This window comes from Mchenga conophoros, linkage group LG3 (genome assembly GCF_057382185.1).
Source record: "Mchenga conophoros isolate Kocher_MC1m ecotype Shallow Benthic linkage group LG3, M_conophoros_male_GT1.1, whole genome shotgun sequence".
In the NCBI taxonomy this organism is placed as follows: Eukaryota; Metazoa; Chordata; class Actinopteri; order Cichliformes; family Cichlidae; genus Mchenga; species Mchenga conophoros.
In genome coordinates, this window is record NC_140528.1 from 56,626,415 (window position 1) to 56,650,227 (window position 23,813).

Consider the following 23,813-nt stretch of genomic DNA (forward strand, 5'->3'; position numbering starts at 1 on the left):
AAATCATTCCTTTCTAAAAGGTTTTTCACACATCATATTTTGAAATGAAGCTGCAACAAACTTCTTTGCATGTCTCAGTTCAAAGTGAAACAACTCTATGCATCCAATCAGCTTTCTGTACATATTTTTTTAAGATAAACTCTTAAGATATTCATCATAAAACAGCTGTTGTGAGCCACATCAAAAAGGTTTTGTCCACCCGTGTTCTACAGTGACTTACATTGAAATAAACTCTTTATCGTCCCTAATGTTGGCACAAAAAACGTTTTAAATTTCTTGTTTCAGTGCAAAACTCTTCTTTGCTTTTCTGATTTCTGTATTCAACTTCCAAATTCATCCAAACTCTCGCAAAACACAAACATCTCACCCACAAATACATGTCAGCATCCTAAAACAAACTCAGATTGGTAATATTATTTGATGTTTTGATTGCTAAAGATTCTTTACACATCAGTGGATTATGCTCACAGGAAGCACTGCCACTTCGAAGTGACTTTGTACAAGATAAAACAAAGTCAGGTCATGTGTCTGTTTAATCTCAGCAACATGAAAAAAGAAAGAAATGCAGACACTGATTTTTGCATGCATGTTTTAGCTTGCACGGCTGGAGTAAAATCAACAGCATCGTGCACAGCGAGAAGATGGCGACAACAGAGAAATGTCAGTGATTGCTGAAGGCAAAGCAGTGTTGACATATTTTTATTATTAAAAAAATAACCTAAATCTGGATACCGTAGACAGAGATGATAATAATAATCCTAGCCTAGTTTGGACCTGGGGGCAGAATTTTTTTTTTACCGACGGGTTGTTAGGTTTGGCATGTTGAAGCAAAACAAGTGTTTGATACTTTCTTATGCGAGCAATGACTGCCTGCACGCAACAAAAGGCAAATGACAGAACTAAAGCAATTTCCTTCAATAAGACTTGCTGTCTGTGAAAATAAATACATGGATTCTTAAAGCCGGTAAGTCCATGTTGAGGGTTAAAGAATGCATGTTTGAATGCAAGAATAAATGTACTCAAGCCGTCTGGTTTTCCTTTACATGCCCAAGATTTACCATGCCTCCTAGTTTTGTATCTAGGTGCACAGCAATGCAAGCAGAGCCCAAATGTCGCACTAAACATCGCGCCACATACCAAGACTCACGCTGCAGTATCCATGTGAAGAGCATGTGCTGTCGGGACCAAATCAGCTCCTAATGCATTATATGTCTGGGGTCACTACAAAGAATTGAAGCCAGATTTTTAATGTCTACATGACAAGCTCGGCATACAAATGTGACCCACCGAACATTGTTTTACAAGTTAAATTCTTCCTGAATCTGTAATTAGCTCTTGTTAACAGATTTACAAATGCAACTGTTATAATTACAGAGACAGGCTCCTTGCTCTGTGGCATTACTGATGAAAGATGACGGTGAAGAAAAAGCAAAGGACCAGAAAAGAAACAGAATGCCTTCATTATTCCAGGTCAGTGTCTTCAGGTTTGGGGGAGAATCACTTATGTCTTTGTAGACTCACTGCCATGTTCTGCTGTGACGGTCGGAGCATATTTGTTATCAGAATAATCCAAGAAGTTTAAGAAAATAAGTTAATTTCCAGATCATTTCCCAATTGTTACCTCAACAATCAGACTTCCCCCTATGAGGAAGTACTTGGTGACAGTGGGAAGGAAAACCCCACTTTTAACAGGAAGAAACCTCAGACAGAAGCAGGTTCAAAAAGAGCCACAAAGAGACTGCAACTGGGTGGGATGGTCACCCAGATCTATTTTTCAAGTTGAGTTTTTTTATCTTATCATTTAACCAAGAGTGCTATTAGAAAATCCCTTGGCTCTTATCTTAAGAGTTCAGTCGCTGCTAACCAGTTATGTTTGACCCTTCCCCTCTAGTGTTTAATTTATGGACAGTCTGGTCAGGTGTCTATTCAGGCAGTATGGAGTATCTATCTGTAGTAGCTATCTCCTAAAAGCATTCATTTTAATAACACAGCATAATACCAGCTCTTGAAGTAGGCCAAAGTGTTTCGGAAAGCCGTGCCAGTTTGGAGCAGTTGGTACACCAGTTGTACATCCAGTAACCAAGGTAGATCGGAGATTGACACACACAGAAGCTTGCAGCTGCTGTATGCCACACTGCAAAAGAAGGCTGCTATTTTTTATGGAGACTGCCCTGCAATAGCTGGGCATGTCTGCACCACTGAAGCTATCTGTGTCGAGGTAGACTTGCAGGTAGTTAAGTCATTCGCAACAACATTGTATTGGGTAACTTGATTGTAGGGTCATTCGGCTGTCTTGAGTCTTGAACCACAGCTGGTGATGGTGGAGAGCTGAATGATGTTGGTGCTCTACTCACACCGAGGCCACAGAGGAGAACAAGTCCATTCACGGGATGATGAACTGACCTTCCACAAAGTCGTTTATGCTTATGCTTACTACAGATCACATCTGTGTCGCTGTGAGGGTCTTTACCTTCTAATGAAATCACATCCCACAACTGATACCAACCATAGCAAACTTGGTCCAAAATGATATGAAGACAAGCAGCAGGAGGACGACACCACACAAGCCTGGCAATGTGACATGTTGCCCCAACTGCCAGACCAACAAAGTACATCTAACCCAGCAGCAGGTGTCAGACACTGTATGTCTTTTTAAGATGCTGATAAACACTACTTTGGGAAAATCCCGCTTTATTTTGACCTTCACACGTTCCACTTTAACTGTTCACTGTAGATTAGGAGTCAGTTTGGATCTGAGGATAAAGATCACGAGGGATCTAAAAAGATCAGAGACACAGTTATAGGCCTGCCAGATATGAGCTTTGAAGGTTTTTTGGTGTGGTTCCTACAAAAATCTAAAAGTGAATTCTTCCCTTTTAAAGCCTCATTTCCTTACTCTTAGAAAGCTATTTTCATTCTTTGCAAAACATCAAACTCAAGAACAACATTGTGTTGTTACAGCGGAAACTGTGCCAGAGTATTCAGAGATTATTGAGCAAACATCTTACATCTAAATATAGATGAGTTTCTGAGCCTGACACATATCCAACAGCAGTCTACAGGGAGTGCAGAATTATTAGGCAAATGAGTATTTTGTCCACATCATCCTCTTCATGCATGTTGTCTTACTCCAAGCTGTATAGGCTCGAAAGCCTACTACCAATTAAGCATATTAGGTGATGTGCAACTCTGTAATGAGAAGGGGTGTGGTCTAATGACATCAACACCCTATATCAGGTGTGCATAATTATTAGGCAACGTCCTTTCCTTTGGCAAAATGGGTCAAAAGAAGGACTTGACAGGCTCAGAAAAGTCAAAAATAGTGAGATATCTTGCAGAGGGATGCAGCAGTCTCAAAATTGCAAAGCTTCTGAAGCGTGATCATCGAACAATCAAGCGTTTCATTCAAAATAGTCAACAGGGTCGCAAGAAGCGTGTGGAAAAACCAAGGCGCAAAATAACTGCCCATGAACTGAGAAAAGTCAAGCGTGCAGCTGCCAAGATGCCACTTGCCACCAGTTTGGCCATATTTCAGAGCTGCAACATCACTGGAGTGCCCAAAAGCACAAGGTGTGCAATACTCAGAGACATGGCCAAGGTAAGAAAGGCTGAAAGACGACCACCGCTGAACAAGACACACAAGCTGAAACGTCAAGACTGGGCCAAGAAATATCTCAAGACTGATTTTTCTAAGGTTTTATGGACTGATGAAATGAGAGTGAGTCTTGATGGGCCAGATGGATGGGCCCGTGGCTGGATGGTAAAGGGCAGAGAGCTCGAGTCCGACTCAGACGCCAGCAAGGTGGAGGTGGAGTACTGGTTTGGGCTGGTATCATCAAACATGAGCTTGTGGGGCCTTTTCGGGTTGAGGATGAAGTCAAGCTCAACTCCCAGTCCTACTGCCAGTTTCTGGAAGACACCTTCTTCAAGCAGTGGTACAGGAAGAAGTCTGCATCCTTCAAGAAAAACATGATTTTCATGCAGGACAATGCTCCATCACACGCGTCCAAGTACTCCACAGCGTGGCTGGCAAGAAAGGGTATAAAAGAAGAAAAACTAATGACATGGCCACCTTGTTCACCTGATCTGAACCCCATTGAGAACCTGTGGTCCATCATCAAATGTGAGATTTACAAGGAGGGAAAACAGTACACCTCTCTGAACAGTGTCTGGGAGGCTGTGGTTGCTGCTGCACGCAATGTTGATGGTGAACAGATCAAAACACTTACAGAATCCATGGATGGCAGGCTTTTGAGTGTCCTTGCAAAGAAAGGTGGCTATATTGGTCGCTGATTTGTTTTTGTTTTCTTTTTGAATGTCAGAAATGTATATTTGTGAATGTGGAGATGTTATATTGGTTTCACTGGTAAAAATAAATAATTGAAATGGGGCAGCACGGTGGCACGGTGGTTAGCACTGTTGCCGCACAGCAAGAAGGTCCTGAGTTCAATTCCACCATCAGGCCGGGGTCTTTCTGTGTGGAGTTTGCATGTTCTCCCCGTGTTTGCGTGGGTTCTCTCCGGGTACTCCGGCTTCCTCCCACCGTCCAAAGACATGTAGCTTGTGGGGATAGGTTAACTGAATAATCCAAATTGCCACTAGGTGTGAATGTGAGTGTGAATGGTTGTCTGTCCCTATGTGTTAGCCCTGCGACAGACTGGCGACCTGTCCAGGGTGTACCCCGCCTCTCGCCCTATGACAGCTGGGATAGGCTCCAGCGCCCCCCGCTACCCTGAAAAGGATAAGCGGAAGCGAATGGATGGATGGAAATGGGTATATATTTGTTTTTTGTTAAGTTGCCTAATAATTATGCACAGTAATAGTCACCTGCACACACAGATATCCCCCTAAAATAGCTAAAACTAAAAACAAACTAAAAACTACTTCCAAAAACATTCAGCTTTGATATTAATGCGTTTTTTGGGTTCATTGAGAACATGGTTGTTGTTCAATAATAAAATTATTCCTCAAAAATACAACTTGCCTAATAATTCTGCACTCCCTGTAATAATCACACAAATTCTCCTGCTTAGAAAGTCTTTTAACACCAAAGTCTAACACAGCTCCTTCATTTGTTTTTGTTGGTTACGTGTCTTAGATCAAGACACAGCACTCAAGGAATCCCTCTATCTGATGAGCGATATGATATCTGATTTCACTGTCGGTGTGCATCAAACAGCAAATATCTGCCAGCCTTTTCATGTCCTTTTTTTAAACAGCTAAATTATATCATGATATTTTACATATTTTGAGTAATATTAGTGACATTGGTTTTGCAAGCATTCAGAGCATATTTGGATATACACACAAGCCGATACAGCATGAAATCTAGCTGTCGCAAAGCACCTGTCTTACTTTTGCACTGCAAGTCTACACTGAAGAAAGAAAGAAAAGGCTGTAGGCTATTAGCCTAGCATTGCTGTTATGTACAAATGCAAATAAGTCAACAACTTCTCAATTTAGCAGAAATATCAACAGGTACAATTATATGTAGAAGGAATTGGGTGGACTTGTAATCAGAGGCAAATTAATTCGTTCCAATGTATAAAGTTATTGGCAAACTAATGGCAAATAACTATGCATGAAAAGAAGCAACAACAGAACTGATGTTTTGGTTTGAAGGTCTGTAATCTTGGTTCTAATAGACTTCGAATAGACTTTACAAAAGCTCAAAAAACTTTAGGAAACTAGCAAACCAGAATGCTTGGACTTGTATTTCATCCTGACAATCCACAAAAGACTCATAAAAGTGTCAGTGTTACGCAAATTTCCTAGACTAGTGGTTTCCCTTTAACCTCATTTCCAACCCACAAATCTCCATATGTCCAGGTTCTCATAGATTTAAATAAGTTGATGTTTGTGCTGTGGGTGGAGCTCTGCTTAGCTGGAAAAATAGCAATTTGAAAATATTTTTTAAAAAATGAAAAAATGGAGGCAAGTGTAAGGTTAATCAGGTTATTAGCTAAAAGTTGCTGTAGGAAACTTCCTAATGCCAGCACACTGGCCCTAGCTTCTTTTCTAAATCCCAAACCCAAAACCATTGAATCATCAGACTCTCGACCAGATGTTTCTTCCCCTGAAGCACTTCAAGGTGACGGCTGATGTGACCCAGGAAGTGAAGAGCAACTCCAAACCAGGTGTGTAAGTCTGCACCCCTCAGGTACTCCACTCCTACACTGTGTTTAAATAAATGATCTACGTGATCGTCAAGGGCCCAGACACAATAATCTTTCTGCTTTTTTATCAACCACTTTATCGCCTCAGCTCGATATTATCCTGTCTGAACATGGACAGAACTAAAGTTATGTCAGGGTTGTGATGACTCAGGCAAATATGGTGTATAAGGGAGGCACTTCAACCAGTGGAGAAACTAATGGGACCATAAAGCAGCCCATAAACACTGATGGGGAAGTTAGGGAGGAAAAAACAGAGGAGGGTGTTGATGAATTAATGCACTACAACATTGTTGGAAACCTCAAAATAAGTTTATAGCTGTCAGCTTGAAATGATAATTAATAAACTGTTCAATTACCGTGTTACAATGTCTATTATATAGAGCTATGTCGTACATAAAACCAGCCATCCATGACACCAAAGTCAAGATGTCAATCTCACCTCTCTGGCTGCCAAGTACAGACTGAGTGTGTGTCTGTGTGTGTGTACTTTGCATGTCTTCTTTATCTTCTCAAGAGCGACAGGATGTGACAAGAGACAGACATAGCTGTCCTTCATCACCATACGAGTGTGCAGAAAGGGTGTGTGCAGTCGAGTGTGTGTGATGGTGGTGGGGGGGCTTGTATCAGGTATGTAGCAAAAGGTCTCTCTTCAGATCTGCTTTCCTTTTGAACCTAATCACACAGATTGCCGGCAAACATGGCTGAAACCCTGGCGGTATCGCCCCCAGGTCAAAACGACAAAGAGGGAATCCTAGACGCGCAGATGCCGATGTTGTTTCCGTGTAAGAGACGTCTAGTCAGGCCTTACAAAGTGAGAACTAGAGATCCGGTTATTGAAATGAAGGATTAAATGCATCTGTCTTTGTTTTTCTTTTCTTTAAATAAGGATGACTATGATTATGAACAGACAACCAGACAGTCTCTTCCCCACCTGCACTAACGTTATGATGACCCTTGTGTAGCCGCTACATTATTTTAGAAAACTCAAAAACTCAGTTATCACCAGACGAACTGAATCCCTCCTTTGAGTTTATAGTTCATCCTTTCTTCCAACTCCCTGACCATGAAGTAGAGGAAGGACCTCAGGAGGAAGGGGGAACAAGGGCACGGGAGAAGTGGGTCTCCAGTGACGTGAATCGGAGAGATCAGGAATGTCGTGTTCTCAACTGCAGTGGCGGGTGGTCATGATCAGTGGGCTTAATAGTTTGGAGAGATGTCACATTTCTCAACATTTTCCAATACGTTCTCAGTTTAAATGTATTAAACAAGCAAATGTTTCCCGCAAAGGAATGAACTCCTTGGAGCATCTTTAGTTGTAAATAACATGTCGATGTGCCCAACACAAACGACTGGTCAACTGTGAGAATTTCATGCTCTGTAGAAAGTATGTTGGAAGCATCGCCTTGGGCTTTGGAAATGTTAATAGCACCTGTCTATTTTGTAGTATTTTCAAACATTCCCTCAATTACACAGTTGATGACAGGCCTTTAGTGCAGCTGAAGTAAAAACAGGCTGCCTGACTATCCTTTATCAGTCACAAACAACAACCCAGAATAACAGTTAAGAAAATGACTCGACACAAGACCATACAAGCACCATGTGACCTTTTGTCCTGCCAACAATTTTTGAGAAAGTCTACTTTGGCACTAAGAGTCTTTTGTTTTTGATCTCCGCTGCAGTGGGTGTTTGCTTGTTCCCGGAAGACTGAAAATCTGAGTGAATAGAAATTGACAAGATATTATTAGCGGGAGGGGTTCCTCTGAATGAGTTGCTCGTTTGAATTTTTCATGCACGCTAGCATCCTGATTCGAAGCCAAACACCGCAGGGGTCAAGACGAGGAGGGTCACATCCTGTCTGGATCCTCACCTGGACTAGGTTTTTGTGCAGATGTATTGTGTGTTTGTTTTAGACATACACTGGTATAAAAAGGGGGACTTAAGAAATGTTTACAGTAAATTTCCCGTCTGCAACTGCCTGTAATTCACATGTTTGTCATCAAAGTAGGAATGTAAAGCACACGTCTTTAAAATTTCCCGCCTGTTCAAACCTTTCACCCAGTTTGCTCTTTGTATCCACTCATAGGCATCGTTCTGTCACGGCTTACGTACATGTGTGCTAACTTTGGGTCAGGCAACGTCTGCAGAACACCTCTCCTTGGCGTTCATCTTGGCAACTCAAATCAAGTCGAGCCAACTTCATTTATAAAATAGCACCTGCTGACTAATAATAATGTAAAACCATTAATAACAAAAAATAATAATAATGATAATACTAATAGGAGAAAAAAATCACACCAAGAAATGACACGTCCACTTGGCAAGGTTTTGGATTACTGAAAACCCAACTGGCCCAATCATGGAAATGCAGACGGGCCCTTAAAACAAACACAAGGTGATATTTGATGGCACTCTTCTCGACCTCAGTGCAGTTCATTCCAAATCATCACAGATGGGAGCGCTGAATGGACATGCCCGCATTTGACAGAGAAGCTGCCTGACTCTGTTTGCCCCCAATGCCCCTATGCACAGTTCTACACCATTGCAACTCAACAATGTCACCAAAGTGTGTAAATGTGCGTGCATATTTTAGGTTGGAAATGCATGAGCTTGTCCTTATCTGTTTATTGTCCCAGTATGTTAAGGTTCTTTAACCATGTGCTGCCATGCATTCACGCAATGAATGTGCACAGAGAAATAAACACTTATGCAGAAGCACTTTGGAGTCACCAGCTAATTTCTTGCATTTATTACGGACTCTGCTTTTATTTATATTTGTTCTCTGCGTGCCCTTGTCATGGTCCTGGGCCATGTGGGCCCAGTATTCTTAGTTCCTTGTATTTTTGTATTTCGTTCCTTGCTTAGGCCATGTTTTCTGAGTTGCCCTGTTGTGTTGTTCCCTAAGTGTTTTCCCTTCATGGCTTTTACCCCCTGTGTGCCCCTCTGTGTATCTGTGAGCCCTCGTCTCTCCTTATGTTTTATTCCATGTTTCCCCTGCCCATTATGTCTAAGTTCTCCCCGTGCTCTCTCTCCCCCCTGTGTGCCCTCTATGTATTTATGAGCCCTCGTCTCCCTTTGTGGTTGTTTCATGTTTCCCCAGCCCGTTATGTCTGTGTTTTCCCCGTGCTCTCTCTCCTCCTGTCTGAACCTCTGTGCCTGTACATGTCATGTTCAGTTCACCCCGCCCTGTCTCGTTATGATTATCAGTGTCACCTGTGTTCCCCGTGTGTGCCCACTTTCCTCGTTTACCCTCTGTGTATTTCTGTCTGAGTCTCCCTCTGTTCGGCGTCGCGTTCTCCCTCATGTTGTGTGTAATTCTCCCCGTGGTTCGGTTCCTTGTACAGTTCATGCTTTAGTTTTCCCAGTTTTAGTTAATTTTGTATTGCTTCCCGTGGCCAGCAATAAAGCTGTGTTTTTTGAGTTTATCCCCGTGTCTGTGAATCTGCATCTTGGGTCCTTCCCCTGCCTGCCACACAACGTATCATGACAGAAGAACGCGACCACAACATGGACCCAGCAGTTCACAACCCCTCCGCGGACCTCCAGGACGACACGACCATGTCGGACTCAGCGGACATTTCAGAGGAGGTAGGGGAGGAGCTGAACCGGCTCTGCCGCATTATGGATCGCATCATCGGATGCGCGGATCCAAGTGTGGTTTCCACAGGATTGGCGGCCGTGGACGCCGTTTTGTTGCGGGAGCCACGGTTGCGACAGCTCCCCCACCTCGTCGAGGCGTTTGACTCCCTGGGCCCCCTTAAGGAGGAGCTTCGTGCCCGTGCGCTGGCCCAGAGGGTCCTGAATGCCGCCTCAGCACCCACACCTCCGTCCCGTGAACGGGTGTCATCGCCGCTGTCTCATGAGCCAGTAGCGGTCAGAGTTGGAACGGTGAGGCTCGCCACAGACACACCTTCCACCCGCACCCCGCCGGCTTCCGCGTCTTCACCGCGGTCTGGCCGCACGGCGTGGCGCACGGAGACAACGGAAGCCATAGACTTTGGCGAGGAAGAGCGGCAGCAGGTGTTACGGGCTTATCGGGAGGACGAGCTCCGGCGGAAACCCTGGCTCATCCCGGAGGAGGACCTCTCACCTGCCGCACAGCCTACCAGCCGCTCGCCGTCTCCGATCCGCTTAGGCTATTTTTCGCCTGTCTCATTTCTGGCAAGGATGGGGGCGGACGACGGGGAACTCACCACTACGTCACCCTCTGTGTTGGCGCCATCAGCGCCCATCGCGCCAGCTTCCTCTGCTCGAAGGAGGCGGCGCGTCCGCCGCCATAAACCGGACAATGCTAAAACTACAAAACATGAAGTGGACGGCGGGTTCATTTTTGATAGAGCTATTTTTGTCGACCCTGAGCCTGCCATTTCTCGGACAGTTTTTTCTGAGCCTGCTCCTTTTCCTGCTCGTGTTTCTCCTCCCAGGCCAGCTCAGTCAGCTCCCTCGCAGCCCCTCACAGTTCAGTTAGCTCCCTCGCAGCCACCCTCAGTTCAGTTAGCTCCCTCGCAGCCACCCTCAGTTCAGTTAGCTCCCTCGCAGCCACCCTCAGTTCAGGCCCCAGTAGCTCCAGTGCCGCCTGTAGCGCAGGCCCCAGTAGCTCCAGTGCCGCCTGTAGCGCAGGCCCCAGTAGCTCCAGTGCCGCCTGTAGCGCAGGCCCCAGTAGCTCCTGTAGCCCAGTCCCCGATAGCAGTATGGTCCGCTGGTCAGCTTAACATTCAGCCAGGGGTCCCAAATCTCCCTGGCTCTGCGTCAGCTCCTGCTGGGAGCTCGGATGAGCTCATCCAGGACTCCGCGGCTCCCACGCCGCCATCTACCTCATCCGCTGGAGGGTCCGAGGGGCCCGTTCAGCCTCCTGTCTCCGCTGGAGGGTCCGAGGGGCCCGTTCAGCCTCCTGTCTCCGCTGGAGGGTCCGAGGGGCCCGTTCAGCCACCAGCTGCTCCACCGGCAGCCTCGTCCGCGTTCGCTGCAGCTCTAGCGTCTTCGTCTTCGCCTGGCCCGGCTTCATCTTCGCCTGGCCCGGCTTCATCTTCGCCTGGCCCGGCTTCAGCCTCGCCTGGCCCGGCTTCAGCCTCGCCTGGTCCAGCCTCCGAGTCTTCAGCCTCGCCTGCCGCAGCTCCAGCCCGTGCTTTGTCAGCCGCAGCTCCAGCCCGTGCTTCGTCAGCCGCAGCTCCAGCCCGTGCTTCGTCAGCTGCAGCCTCAGAGCCTTCATCCTCGCCCGGTCCGGCCTCTGCATCAGCTGCTCCTGCTCCACCTGGTCCGGCTCTGGCTTCAGCCTCAGAGTCTTCGTCCTCGTCTGGCCCAGCCTCAGAGTCTTCGTCCTCGTCTGGCCCAGCCTCAGAGTCTTCGTCCTCGTCTGGCCCAGCCTCCGTCTCCGCCACGCCTGGTCGAGCTCCAGCCTGTGCGTCATCGCCTGGTCCGGCCCCGTCATCGCCTTCAACGTCGCCCGGTCCGGCGTCGGCCTCTGCTTCTGCTCCGCCTAGTCCGGCTTCGGCCTCTGCTTCGCCCAGTCCGGCCTCAGCTCCTACTTTGCCGTCGCCTGGTCCAGCCTCAGCCTCTGCAGCGACGCCTGGTCCGGCCCCCGCATCGCCACCATCAGGTCCTGCCTCGTCTGGTCCTGCCTCGACTGGTCCTGTGCCCACCGGGCCTCGGCCAGTACGCCTGACACTGGAGAGCCGCCGCTGCCTTCCGCGCGGCCGGCCCCCTGAACTGCTCCGTCGTCTCCTTCGCCGCTGCCGCTGCCTTCCGCGCGGCCGGCCTCCTGAACTGCTCCGTCGTCTCCTTCGCCGCCGCCGCTGCCTTCCGCGCGGCCGGCCTCCTGAACTGCTCAGTCGTCTCCTTCGCCGCCGCCGCTGCCTTCCGCGCGGCCGGCCTCCTGAACTGCTCAGTCGTCCCCTTCGCCGCCGCCGCTGCCTTCCGCGCGGCCGGCCTCCGGACCAGCTCTGTCACCTGTGCCACCCGCCTGGTCGGCCCCCCGACCGTGTGACCCGTGAACTCTTGTGCCTGTGGGCTCTGGGTCGGCCCCCTGAACTTTATTTGGACTATGGTCATGTGCTCCTATGTTTTCTGTTGTTTGTTTTGTTTCCCGTTCTGGTCCCTCCGTCCTCGTCCCCCGCCTCCCGCCCTGGGTGGGTTGTTTTCTGTTTTTGTTTTGTTTTTCGGGTTTGGGCTGTCGGGAGCCAGCCCTTTAGGGGGCTCCCTAAAGGGCTGCCGCTGCAGTGGGTGTTTGCTTGTTCCCGGAAGACTGAAAATCTGAGTGAATAGAAATTGACAAGATATTATTAGCGGGAGGGGTTCCTCTGAATGAGTTGCTCGTTTGAATTTTTCATGCACGCTAGCATCCTGATTCGAAGCCAAACACCGCAGGGGTCAAGACGAGGAGGGTCACATCCTGTCTGGATCCTCACCTGGACTAGGTTTTTGTGCAGATGTATTGTGTGTTTGTTTTAGACATACACTGGTATAAAAAGGGGGACTTAAGAAATGTTTACAGTAAATTTCCCGTCTGCAACTGCCTGTAATTCACATGTTTGTCATCAAAGTAGGAATGTAAAGCACACGTCTTTAAAATTTCCCGCCTGTTCAAACCTTTCACCCAGTTTGCTCTTTGTATCCACTCATAGGCATCGTTCTGTCACGGCTTACGTACATGTGTGCTAACTTTGGGTCAGGCAACGTCTGCAGAACACCTCTCCTTGGCGTTCATCTTGGCAACTCAAATCAAGTCGAGCCAACTTCATTTATAAAATAGCACCTGCTGACTAATAATAATGTAAAACCATTAATAACAAAAAATAATAATAATGATAATACTAATAGGAGAAAAAAATCACACCAAGAAATGACACGTCCACTTGGCAAGGTTTTGGATTACTGAAAACCCAACTGGCCCAATCATGGAAATGCAGACGGGCCCTTAAAACAAACACAAGGTGATATTTGATGGCACTCTTCTCGACCTCAGTGCAGTTCATTCCAAATCATCACAGATGGGAGCGCTGAATGGACATGCCCGCATTTGACAGAGAAGCTGCCTGACTCTGTTTGCCCCCAATGCCCCTATGCACAGTTCTACACCATTGCAACTCAACAATGTCACCAAAGTGTGTAAATGTGCGTGCATATTTTAGGTTGGAAATGCATGAGCTTGTCCTTATCTGTTTATTGTCCCAGTATGTTAAGGTTCTTTAACCATGTGCTGCCATGCATTCACGCAATGAATGTGCACAGAGAAATAAACACTTATGCAGAAGCACTTTGGAGTCACCAGCTAATTTCTTGCATTTATTACGGACTCTGCTTTTATTTATATTTGTTCTCTGCGTGCCCTTGTCATGGTCCTGGGCCATGTGGGCCCAGTATTCTTAGTTCCTTGTATTTTTGTATTTCGTTCCTTATTTAGGCCATGTTTTCTGAGTTGCCCTGTTGTGTTGTTCCCTAAGTGTTTTCCCTTCATGGCTTTTACCCCCTGTGTGCCCCTCTGTGTATCTGTGAGCCCTCGTCTCTCCTTATGTTTTATTCCATGTTTCCCCTGCCCATTATGTCTAAGTTCTCCCCGTGCTCTCTCTCCCCCCTGTGTGCCCTCTATGTATTTATGAGCCCTCGTCTCCCTTTGTGGTTGTTTCATGTTTCCCCAGCCCGTTATGTCTGTGTTTTCCCCGTGCTCTCTCTCCTCCTGTCTGAACCTCTGTGCCTGTACATGTCATGTTCAGTTCACCCTGCCCTGTCTCGTTATGATTATCAGTGTCACCTGTGTTCCCCGTGTGTGCCCACTTTCCTCGTTTACCCTCTGTGTATTTCTGTCTGAGTCTCCCTCTGTTCGGCGTCGCGTTCTCCCTCATGTTGTGTGTAATTCTCCCCGTGGTTCGGTTCCTTGTACAGTTCATGCTTTAGTTTTCCCAGTTTTAGTTAATTTTGTATTGCTTCCCGTGGCCAGCAATAAAGCTGTGTTTTTTGAGTTTATCCCCGTGTCTGTGAATCTGCATCTTGGGTCCTTCCCCTGCCTGCCACACAACGTATCATGACAGCCCTAATATGTCAAGCTGTCCTGCTCTCATGTCCGGGTCACAAAACACTGCTGTATTATGACAGGAGTGGTACAAAATTCTTTCTCCCACACAAGGATGCTCATGAAGAACAAGTTTAAGCGCAGTGGGTAGGCATCATTTTTTCAGTGTTCGGGGATCATGTGTCAAAGCCACAAAATTGTCTTGAATCTAACTCAGGAATTCCTGGTGCCTAAACCTAATAATCAAGTGAAAAAAAGCTCAGTGATGAGTTAAAATACAGTGGAAAAAATATCCAGAACAGGACGTGTAGGTTCTCGGTCAACCAGGCCATGACTTCTTTAAGCGTCTAGACAGCTGAAAAAAGTCCTGTTGCTTTTCTTTCCAAGCCCATTAGAGGTTCAGAACATGCTCTAAATGTCGTTTTGGTCATGTTTTATGGAGCAGCTTGTACTTTCAAAACAAGCTCCTGAAAGGAAGAAAGTCTGACAACAAAACTGACCCAGGACCAAAGAGTTCTGCTTTTTGGGGGACAAATTGGTGCAGTTATTTCCTGCTTATGAGGATTTTTTTTTTATTATCCTGTTGAAATCATTCAGTATATAAAAGACGGCTCATAGTCCACCCACTGGTTTGTGGACTGCTGTTGTGAGGTCTCCGCTTGATGATTTGGGTTGCGTTGGTTAACTGAACCCATATGACACGAGCAAAAGGTTGAGCTGACCGGGAAACTGAGAACACTGTATGCTCACACATTGGTGAAATTCTGTGAAATCACTGCTTATTTTACAACAACAGGAGGCTTAATATACAAAATAAACACTGTTGAAGAAAACTTGAAACTAGCAACTGACACCATGAACTAAACTGAGAAGAGCTAAAAGAAGAGGAGGAAGTTTTTTTAGGATAAATTTCATCTGAAAGTGACAGACAGCTCTTTAATATTATAACAACCCAGATTTAGCAACATTAAATGGCAGTAGCTTGACATAACAAATGAGTCCCAATATCACTGGTCATGCCATGGACATATTTATATATACATACGTAATGCACCACATCCAATGAAGCACCATTTTTAAGAAAATGTGAAAAAAAAAGAAACTCCTGAGCTTCAACAGCAAAGAAATACATATTAAAAACTCCTCTGAGTTCTCTGTTAGCAAGAAAATCTGATGATTTTACGTGTGTATCTTTAAGAATATCATTCATAAAAATCATGCACTAAACTAAATACAGTATTACTGAACCTAATGTGTGCATGCTGGTATTTTAGCCCACAGCTAACACATCACTTTCATGTGTTCATGAACACATATGGGATAAACAACACCTCTGCAACACATGAACACACACACACACAAAGTCTGTCTTTATCTAGAAATACCTCTGTAATTACACTCCAATTGAAGACATCTGCTGAAATTATCTTAATTACCTGGAACAGGTGATAGGACATGTGCAGGTCTGTGAACACACACACACACACACACCACCACACATGCACACACACACATCCTGGAAGCTCTGTGACCAGGTCAGTTTCGTGTTTTTAAATGTTATATGTGTTCGGCACATCGGTACATCTGCACGGCCTGCAGGCCTAAAACTTAGAAGACATAGTTGTGGAGAGGAATGTAGTGAGGAATGAAGGATAAAGGAACGGCGGTTGGGCATTATTGGATATCTTTGCCTGGGGAACTGAAAAAAAAACTGTTGGCAAGGAGGCGAATTTTTGCTTTTCTTCATATATGTCACTGTGAACTGAACACCTGGGGGTGGACAAAGTTTCTCATCTCTTTGGGCTGTGAGAAACGGGAATTTAAACTTGTCACTACATGGCTTTTTTCACTGCAAGAACAAAGAATTCAGTAGTGTGTTTTCATTTAAGCACTCGCCAACAGATCATGTTTGGAGCTGCTTTAGGAATGAATACAGTGACAACGTGAAAATTAGCTGTGAGAGGTTTTTTGGTTTTTATTTAAAGTAACTTATTCATAAAAAAAAAACAGATATTTGCTGTGAGCGTTATACACAGCTACAACACAACATTATTACGCTCTGATGTGAAATTCCTCTGCTGCCTCCTCCCCGTTGCTTGCTGGTCACTTTAATTTTGTCTCTTTCATCCTCCTGTCAGAGCCTTCTGCCCCAGTGCCCTCTGAATGAGCCTCCACACAGACTCATGAAGAAAGAAAGATAGAGGCGGGGCTGGGGGGTTACAGATGGACAGCGGGGGAGGAAAGAGTGACGGACAGAGGGGGAAATAAAGGAGGCTGGGAAGCTGATCAGCATCACTCCGGTAATTTATGGCTTTCATAGTGATGCAAAAGAGTCAATAAATTGTCCTGATGTGAAGCTATTGACCCGTTCGCCAATGAATGCAAACACACACACACACATGCACGCACACAAGCAATGTACCTTTTTTATTAGCTCTGCAAGTATGTGTCTGTGAATCAGTCCATGACCTTTGCAGAATAAAGACAGCGAGCAGCCCTGACACAATGTTGATCTACAGCTCATTTTATATGTTTTTTTGTCTCTTCACCCACCGTAACCGTCTGCCCTTCTGCATCTCTGTCTTTTCCTGCCTCTTCCATTATTTCTATTTCCTCTTTCTCCTGCTCTACTTTATCTATCATCTCTCTCACCTACTGCCTCTTACCTGCTTTTTTCTTTAAAAAAAAAAACCACACTGCTCAGACCAACACAATCTGGTCAATGGAGACTCCTTACACCAGTTGCCAGCTGTGCCTCTGACATCACCAAACTTACTCTATGATAATCAACTACAGTGACTCTACTGGTCTATATGATACATGTTCTCACTATAGGGTAGAGCATGCCCAGGTAGTTTTAACACTCACAAAGCATTTAGAAGTCACAAAGGTATATGTGGTGGAGAGCTGGATGGTTAAAGTCCACGAAACGTCCGCTCCCAACAGTGTGTTCTCTGTTTTATCAGGTGCTGTCTGCGTCTCATCCTTATCTCTCTTTTGGCACCAGTCTATTCATGCATCAATTGGGGCAGAAAGATACCCAAGTCCCAAACATGGGTGCCTGCAGGGTGGCAGCAGCATAAGGTGCATGCGTGGTTACATATGCGCTTCACTTTTTCCTTCCTTTGGTTAGGTATAAGGATTAAAAACTTCTTACTTACACCTGCAACTGCTGCTTCATATACAGTGGGGCAAAAAAGTATTTAGTCAGCCACCGATTGTGCAAGTTTCCCCATCTAAAATGATGACAGAGGTCAGTAATTTGCACCAGAGGTACACTTCAACTGTGAGAGACAGAATGTGAAGAGAAAATCCATGAATCCACATGGTAGGATTTGTAATGAATTTATTCGTAAATCAGGGTGGAAAATAAGTATTTGGTCAATAACAAAAATAAAACTCAATACTTTGTAACATAACCTTTGTTGGCAATAACAGAGGTCAAACGTTTACTATAGGTCTTTACCAGGTTTGCACACACAGTAGCTGGTATTTTGGCCCATTCCTCCATGCAGATCTTCTCGAGAGCAGTGATGTTTTGGGGCTGTCGCCGAGCAACACGGACTCTCAACTCCCGCCACAGATTTTCTATGGGGTTGAGGTCTGGAGACTGGCTAGGCCACTCCAGGACTTTCAAATGCTTCTTACGGAGCCACTCCTTTGTTGCCCGGGCGGTGTGTTTTGGATCATTGTCATGTTGGAAGACCCAGCCTCGTTTCATCTTCAAAGTTCTCACTGATGGAAGGAGGTTTTGGCTCAAAATCTCACGATACATGGCCCCATTCATTCTGTCCTTAACACGGATCAGTCGTCCTGTCCCCTTGGCAGAAAAACAGCCCCATAGCATGATGTTTCCACCCCCATGCTTCACAGTAGGTATGGTGTTCTTGGGATGCAACTCAGTATTCTTCTTCCTCCAAACACGACGAGTTGAGTTTATACCAAAAAGTTCTACTTTGGTTTCATCTGACCACATGACATTCTCCCAATCCTCAGCTGTATCATCCATGTGCTCTCTGGCAAACTTCAGACGGGCCTGGACATGCACTGGCTTCAGCAGCGGAACACATCTGGCACTGCGGGATTTGATTCCCTGCCGTTGTAGTGTGTTACTGATGGTGACCTTTGTTACTTTGGTCCCAGCTCTCTGCAGGTCATTCACCAGGTCCCCCTGTGTGGTTCTGGGATCTTTGCTCACCGTTCTCGTGATCATTTTGACCCCACGGGATGAGATCTTGCGTGGAGCCCCAGATCGAGGGAGATTATCAGTGGTCTTGTATGTCTTCCATTTTCTGATGATTGCTCCCACAGTTGATTTTTTCACACCAAGCTGCTTGCCTATTGTAGATTCACTCTTCCCAGTCTGGTGCAGGTCTACAATACTTTTCCTGGTGTCCTTCGAAAGCTCTTTGGTCTTGGCCATGGCGGAGTTTGGAGTCTGACTGTTTGAGGCTGTGGACAGGTGTCTTTTATACAGATGATGAGTTCAAACAGGTGCCATTCATACAGGTAACGAGTGGGGGACAGAAGAGCTTCTTACAGAAGACGTTACAGGTCTGTGAGAGCCAGAGATTTTCCTTGTTTGAGGTGACCAAATACTTATTTTCCACCCTGATTTATGAATAAATTCTTTACAAATCCTACCATGTGGATTCATGGATTTTTTTTTCACATTCTGTCTCTCACAGTTGAAGTGTACCTCTGGTGCAAATTACTGACCTCTGTCATCATTTTAAGTGGGGGAACTTGCACAATCGGTGGCTGACTAAACACTTTTTTGCCCCACTGTAAACTATCCATCAAAAAAAAAAACAATGCACTTTTTATGCCAATCGCCAGTTAGCCCAACTCCATAACTGCATGCCTAACTGCACATGTTAGGACTCTGGGAGGAAGCTGGAGCACCTAGAGAGAACCCACGCAAGTTTAGGGAGATCATGCAAACTCCACACAGGAAGTTGGCCAGTGGATTCAAACCCAGGACTCTCTTCCTATGAGGGAACAGTGCTAACCACTGGACCACTGTGATTCTCCCATACAAGCTATATATAAGCTGTATACTTGTAAAGACTAAAACACACTAATGACCTAAAAACTGAGTTTAAGTTGGATTAATAAACAACCTTTTTATGTTTTAGACAACTTTCAATGATCTAAATAAAAATTAGGTAACGCACGAACACACACACACACACACACACACACACACACACACACACACACACACACACACACTAAAAGTAGCTCGAAACAGAGCAGCACTTAAAGGTTCTCCAAGCACAACAGAAGGCCTTTTGGATGGTAATGCTATTCTCTCCTTAGCTACGGTAAAAACAGCACATCACAATGCACTGCTCATCTTCTCCACCGGTCTACTCTGCAGGGGGTCTTAACCCACCCACAGACACACACTCATGTATGGGACCGATGAGTTTCTAGCTACCTCTTTAGCAGACTTTAACCTGTTGCTGATTTCTATTTGATAGCAGACCACACACACACATCCAACACATTGTTTTTCATGCCCACGCACGCACACACACATACAGTTAAGGTGGTACCCTTTGAGGTTTTAAACAGAATGGGCCCCAGGCACCACTCTGCTTCATGTGAAGGGCTTAAGGGGCCCCTGTGGAGACAATTAAAAACCTGGTGACTTTGTAGGTCAGAGGCATACTTCTGGCTCAAGAGGGAGGACACTGCTCCACTTAAATAGTCCTTTTTTAAAAAAAAAACAGAGGTAAATGAGATCAGGGCGGGGCAGGTGTTTAAAGCTGAGAGCTAATGGATTTAGTTTGATAAGAGCATGGCATTTCTAATACACCTCTCCCTTTTATCACAGGACATTAAGAAGGCTACGACACAAACAAGCGTTAAAAAGATGGGGATGACTATAATTTTTCAGCCTTTTCATTCGTTTGTGTGGGAGGGGGAAGTTACAAGTAAAAATGTAGGGCCCAGTGGAAGGAACAATCCAGACCTAGCAATCCCAATGATGTTCATTAATCATCTTTTAGGCAATTTTGTATTTACTTTTAGTTGCAAAAAAACATAAATTTAGGTTATCAAGTCAGCTTTTGGACATGGATGGTTTGAAAGCTGGATCAATAACTTGTCAATGATCAATGACATGTTTATTAAGCTATTGTGGCAGGTTGCACTGTCCTGTTGGAGGAGGCTGCTGCCAAGTGCTCTTGGTCTGAATGCGGCCACCTGACAGTGGTTTTAATGTTAGAATCAGAACTAGCATGCAGATAAATTTGTGGCTGTATGTCATATATTCTCTAGAAATTTATCCCCTGTAAACTTTTATTGATACATTTGTGTTTGTCTAATCTATGACGTAAAATAATGCATTCTGATTTTTAGACACCTAAATGTAATGTTTTAAATTTTAAAACAAAAGATTTTATCCAATAAAGTTCAACAGCATTATAAACTGTAGTCTGCCCCAACTGCATCTTATCATCTTCATCCAAGATGGATTTATTGAAATTCAATATTAAGTGTGCCTAATTAAAAAAAAGACTGGCTTTGTGTAACCCAAAGTCTAAGGAAAACAGAGACTCTAATCTTTCAGGTATTCCTCTCATCTCCTTTTTGTACTCCAAATCTTCTAAAAGCTAAACGGACACAAGAAGCTCAAATTGCACATGTTTATTAGCTTAGCTTCAACATTAGCTTAACACATCAGTAAATGTATTAGCAAGACAGGTTGGGTTTCACGTATACGTTAGCTTAACATTGGGTTGCAGCTTGTGGCATTGTAGCCATAGATGAGAACCTGTGACTTGTCAGGTGTCAGGTTGCTTTAAATCTTTGCATTTTTTTTAAATCCACCCCCTTCTAAAGAGGCTTGTAGGCCTTGCTTCATGAATCTGAAACACTCCTGTAAGTAGGTCATGGTTCAAATTTGTATACCAATCCAAAGCATGGACCAAATGTAGCACCCTAACTAAACTAAACTAAACCCCAACTAAACCTCAAATGTAACTACAAGCTATTTTCTAGATGAATTTGCTAATTCTTTTTTGTTCAAGGTTGAGGTTGCCCGACTCACATGCAGGGACAAAATAAAGCAAGCATTTGAGTGATTTACAAAAGTGTACAAGTAAAGGTGTGTATCTGAGAGTGTGAATGTGCGTGTATATTTGATCTCTTAACAGCTAGGCTCCCGAGGTGAATACACCAAGGCCACCCACAAGGAAAAGAAGATGGGTGACATATTGCATGTGCATGTATGTGTGTGTTTGTTAGTGTGTGTTATCTAGAAGTCATTAATCTTGCTGGTGGGAAACCCATCACTGCAATTACACAGCATGTTTTTGTTATCTCATCAATAATTTCCATGCATTTAACTCATGCCCAAACACGTGCAAGCCCCACAATACAAACATTCACAAATAATGGAAATTATGGAATATTAAGTCATGATTTCAGAATTAGCTCAATATTAACCTAGGGTGAAAAAATTATTAGGGATGAAGAATCAATGTCTGAATTCAACCGTTAAATTTAGGTTAAACTATGAATATGTGTATTCCAATAAAAATGTCACCCAGAAATGTAAACACAAACCACATCCATTATCTTCTGCAGACCAACACAGATTGAGATTTGTACAGCCAGATTAGAGGCAGCTGCCAGGACTTTAAAACTAAGGGTCAACTGTAGTTTTAAAGTCCTGGCAGCTGTCTCTAACCTGGCTACACTTCAAGTTCATGTCAAGTTTTATGTCAAGCTAATGAGAAGATAGCTTGAAAGAAAAACATGTTTTTATAGTTTGTACTGATATTCTAACAATTTCTTATCACCATGTTTCTAATTACCGCATGGAGTCCTGAGCATCCCAACTTCCTCCCCCAGATATGAATGGTAAGTTAAGCGGTGATTATCAATTTGGCTGTATGTGCAAATGCAAGCATTGAACCACCGTGCCTCTAAAATATAGTCATATGATCCAGCTGGAGACTGAACAACAGCTCTTAGGCATGTTCTGAGGAGGCCATAATCAGTGATAAGAGCTGGCAGTTTCTTTATTAGAAGGGGTTACAAGCCACAAAGGTTAGGATCTACTGCTCGAGTCTGAGTGACAGACCAAAGGTTTGGTCATCCGACTTGTAATCCTGTGGGTCCATAGCAAAGCCAGTTACAGAGGTGTATGTGAAAAAGAAAGGCTTGCATGTGTGTTTGAATATTTGTATGTACATACGTCTACAAATGGGGTAATGGTAATGTGCAGTTAACCATCAAATGTTCATGCGACTGATCATCTTGTTCTTCAAGGCCAGAGAAAGGACTCCACAGCGCTACAGTGCATGTTTCCATCACTTATCAGTAAAAGGAAGAGCTTCCCTCTTGAGAACCACAAACTTCTGTACCATCTGTCAAATATCCTAACAAATATTAGAAGGGTGCAATCAGTCAATGTGCACCAAGGCTGAATCCTCCTTGCTTTCTCCCCTTTTCTTCAACGACCACCATAAAGCTGTCATTTTTATCTTTTAGGAAAATGTCTCCACAGCTATTGGATGGGTTGATCTAGCAGTACCACCATCTCTACTATGTATTTATACACAAGCTGGACTGCACCAGACACTTTTATCAGATTTGAATCACATTTAACTTCCCCCTAAACCTTTCCAGACATTACACCCGGGACCGCAGGAGAAAGTCGGTGTTGTTCAATTAGGTTAGGGGCAAATTTAAAGAAAGTGATGTTGTGTGTGCTCACTCCCGCATGATCTATCCAGCCAGCTCCTTGGCTTTAGTATTTCCAATATTTCCAGTTGACGAAATAATGATTCCAGGTAAGAGTTACATATGAGAGTTTTTCCCCGTTTTTATTCCCTTGATATCCCCTGTTTTTTCTGAAGAAACCTCTTGCATGAAAGGTGAAAAATCTTCAAAAATGTAAAGAAGTCAAGTCGCCTCCTTCTTTCAAGTTCTCGAGACCCTGTGGTTTTTCCTTTACTAGCATCAAGCTGATATTTGTGCTGAATACTGTTTGATGGATTGCGATTCAATTTCTTCCCTTCGTTCAAAATCAACCATCAGCCTTAAATGCAGTTTGAGACTTTTAGTTGATCGGTTCATCTTGTTTGGTTTTCTGTACACTGTCTGTACATCCAACAAGCCAGAACGGAAAGAGACAGCAGCACATAAGGGAAAGGCATGCACACAGGCTGCTGTCATGGAGTCGAATGAGTCCCCTCCTAGTATTTGGACACCTTTTGGAAAACATGCCAATCTTGTGGTGCTCTTTTGATTGAGCACAGATGAGAACTATCTGTCAGCAAATTTCTGCAGAAATTTCTCTCTCTAGCTTTTAAGATGTGCCTTCATTAGGAATGGATTGTAACCTATACAGAAGTTAAACATGACCTCCAACTTCGCTACTTTAACACTTAAGAAAAGATGGAGATTAACTACTACTGGCAACATTTTTAAAATGATGGAGTTACAAAGACCACCAGCAAAATGGGTGGGTGTGTGTTTAGCTTTGGAGACAGATGAGTCTCTCTCGCAAAGCAAAAATGTGTTGGGTTGGCATGTTGGCAAAAAAGCGAGGCTTGCCATGAACACTTGGGTTCCATGTAGCTGTGAATATTTTTGTCCGTTTGGACATGGATAGA

The 23,813-nt window shown here is 44.6% G+C and overlaps 2 protein-coding genes across 6 annotated transcripts in view; one reads left to right on the forward strand and one right to left on the reverse strand.

Annotated features, from left to right (window-relative positions):
* The window catches only part of col4a6 (collagen, type IV, alpha 6), a 152,468-nt gene that overhangs the window by 89,490 nt on the left and 39,165 nt on the right, over positions 1–23,813 (reverse strand). The gene's annotated exons all lie outside the window — the stretch shown is intronic.
* LOC146579618 (uncharacterized) lies at positions 9,732–11,653 on the forward strand. The gene is made up of 3 exons (XM_085250522.1): positions 9,732–10,495; positions 11,287–11,427; positions 11,536–11,653. The coding sequence occupies exons 1-3, from the start codon at positions 9,732–9,734 to the stop codon at positions 11,651–11,653; spliced, it is 1,023 nt and encodes a 340-aa protein (XP_085106648.1).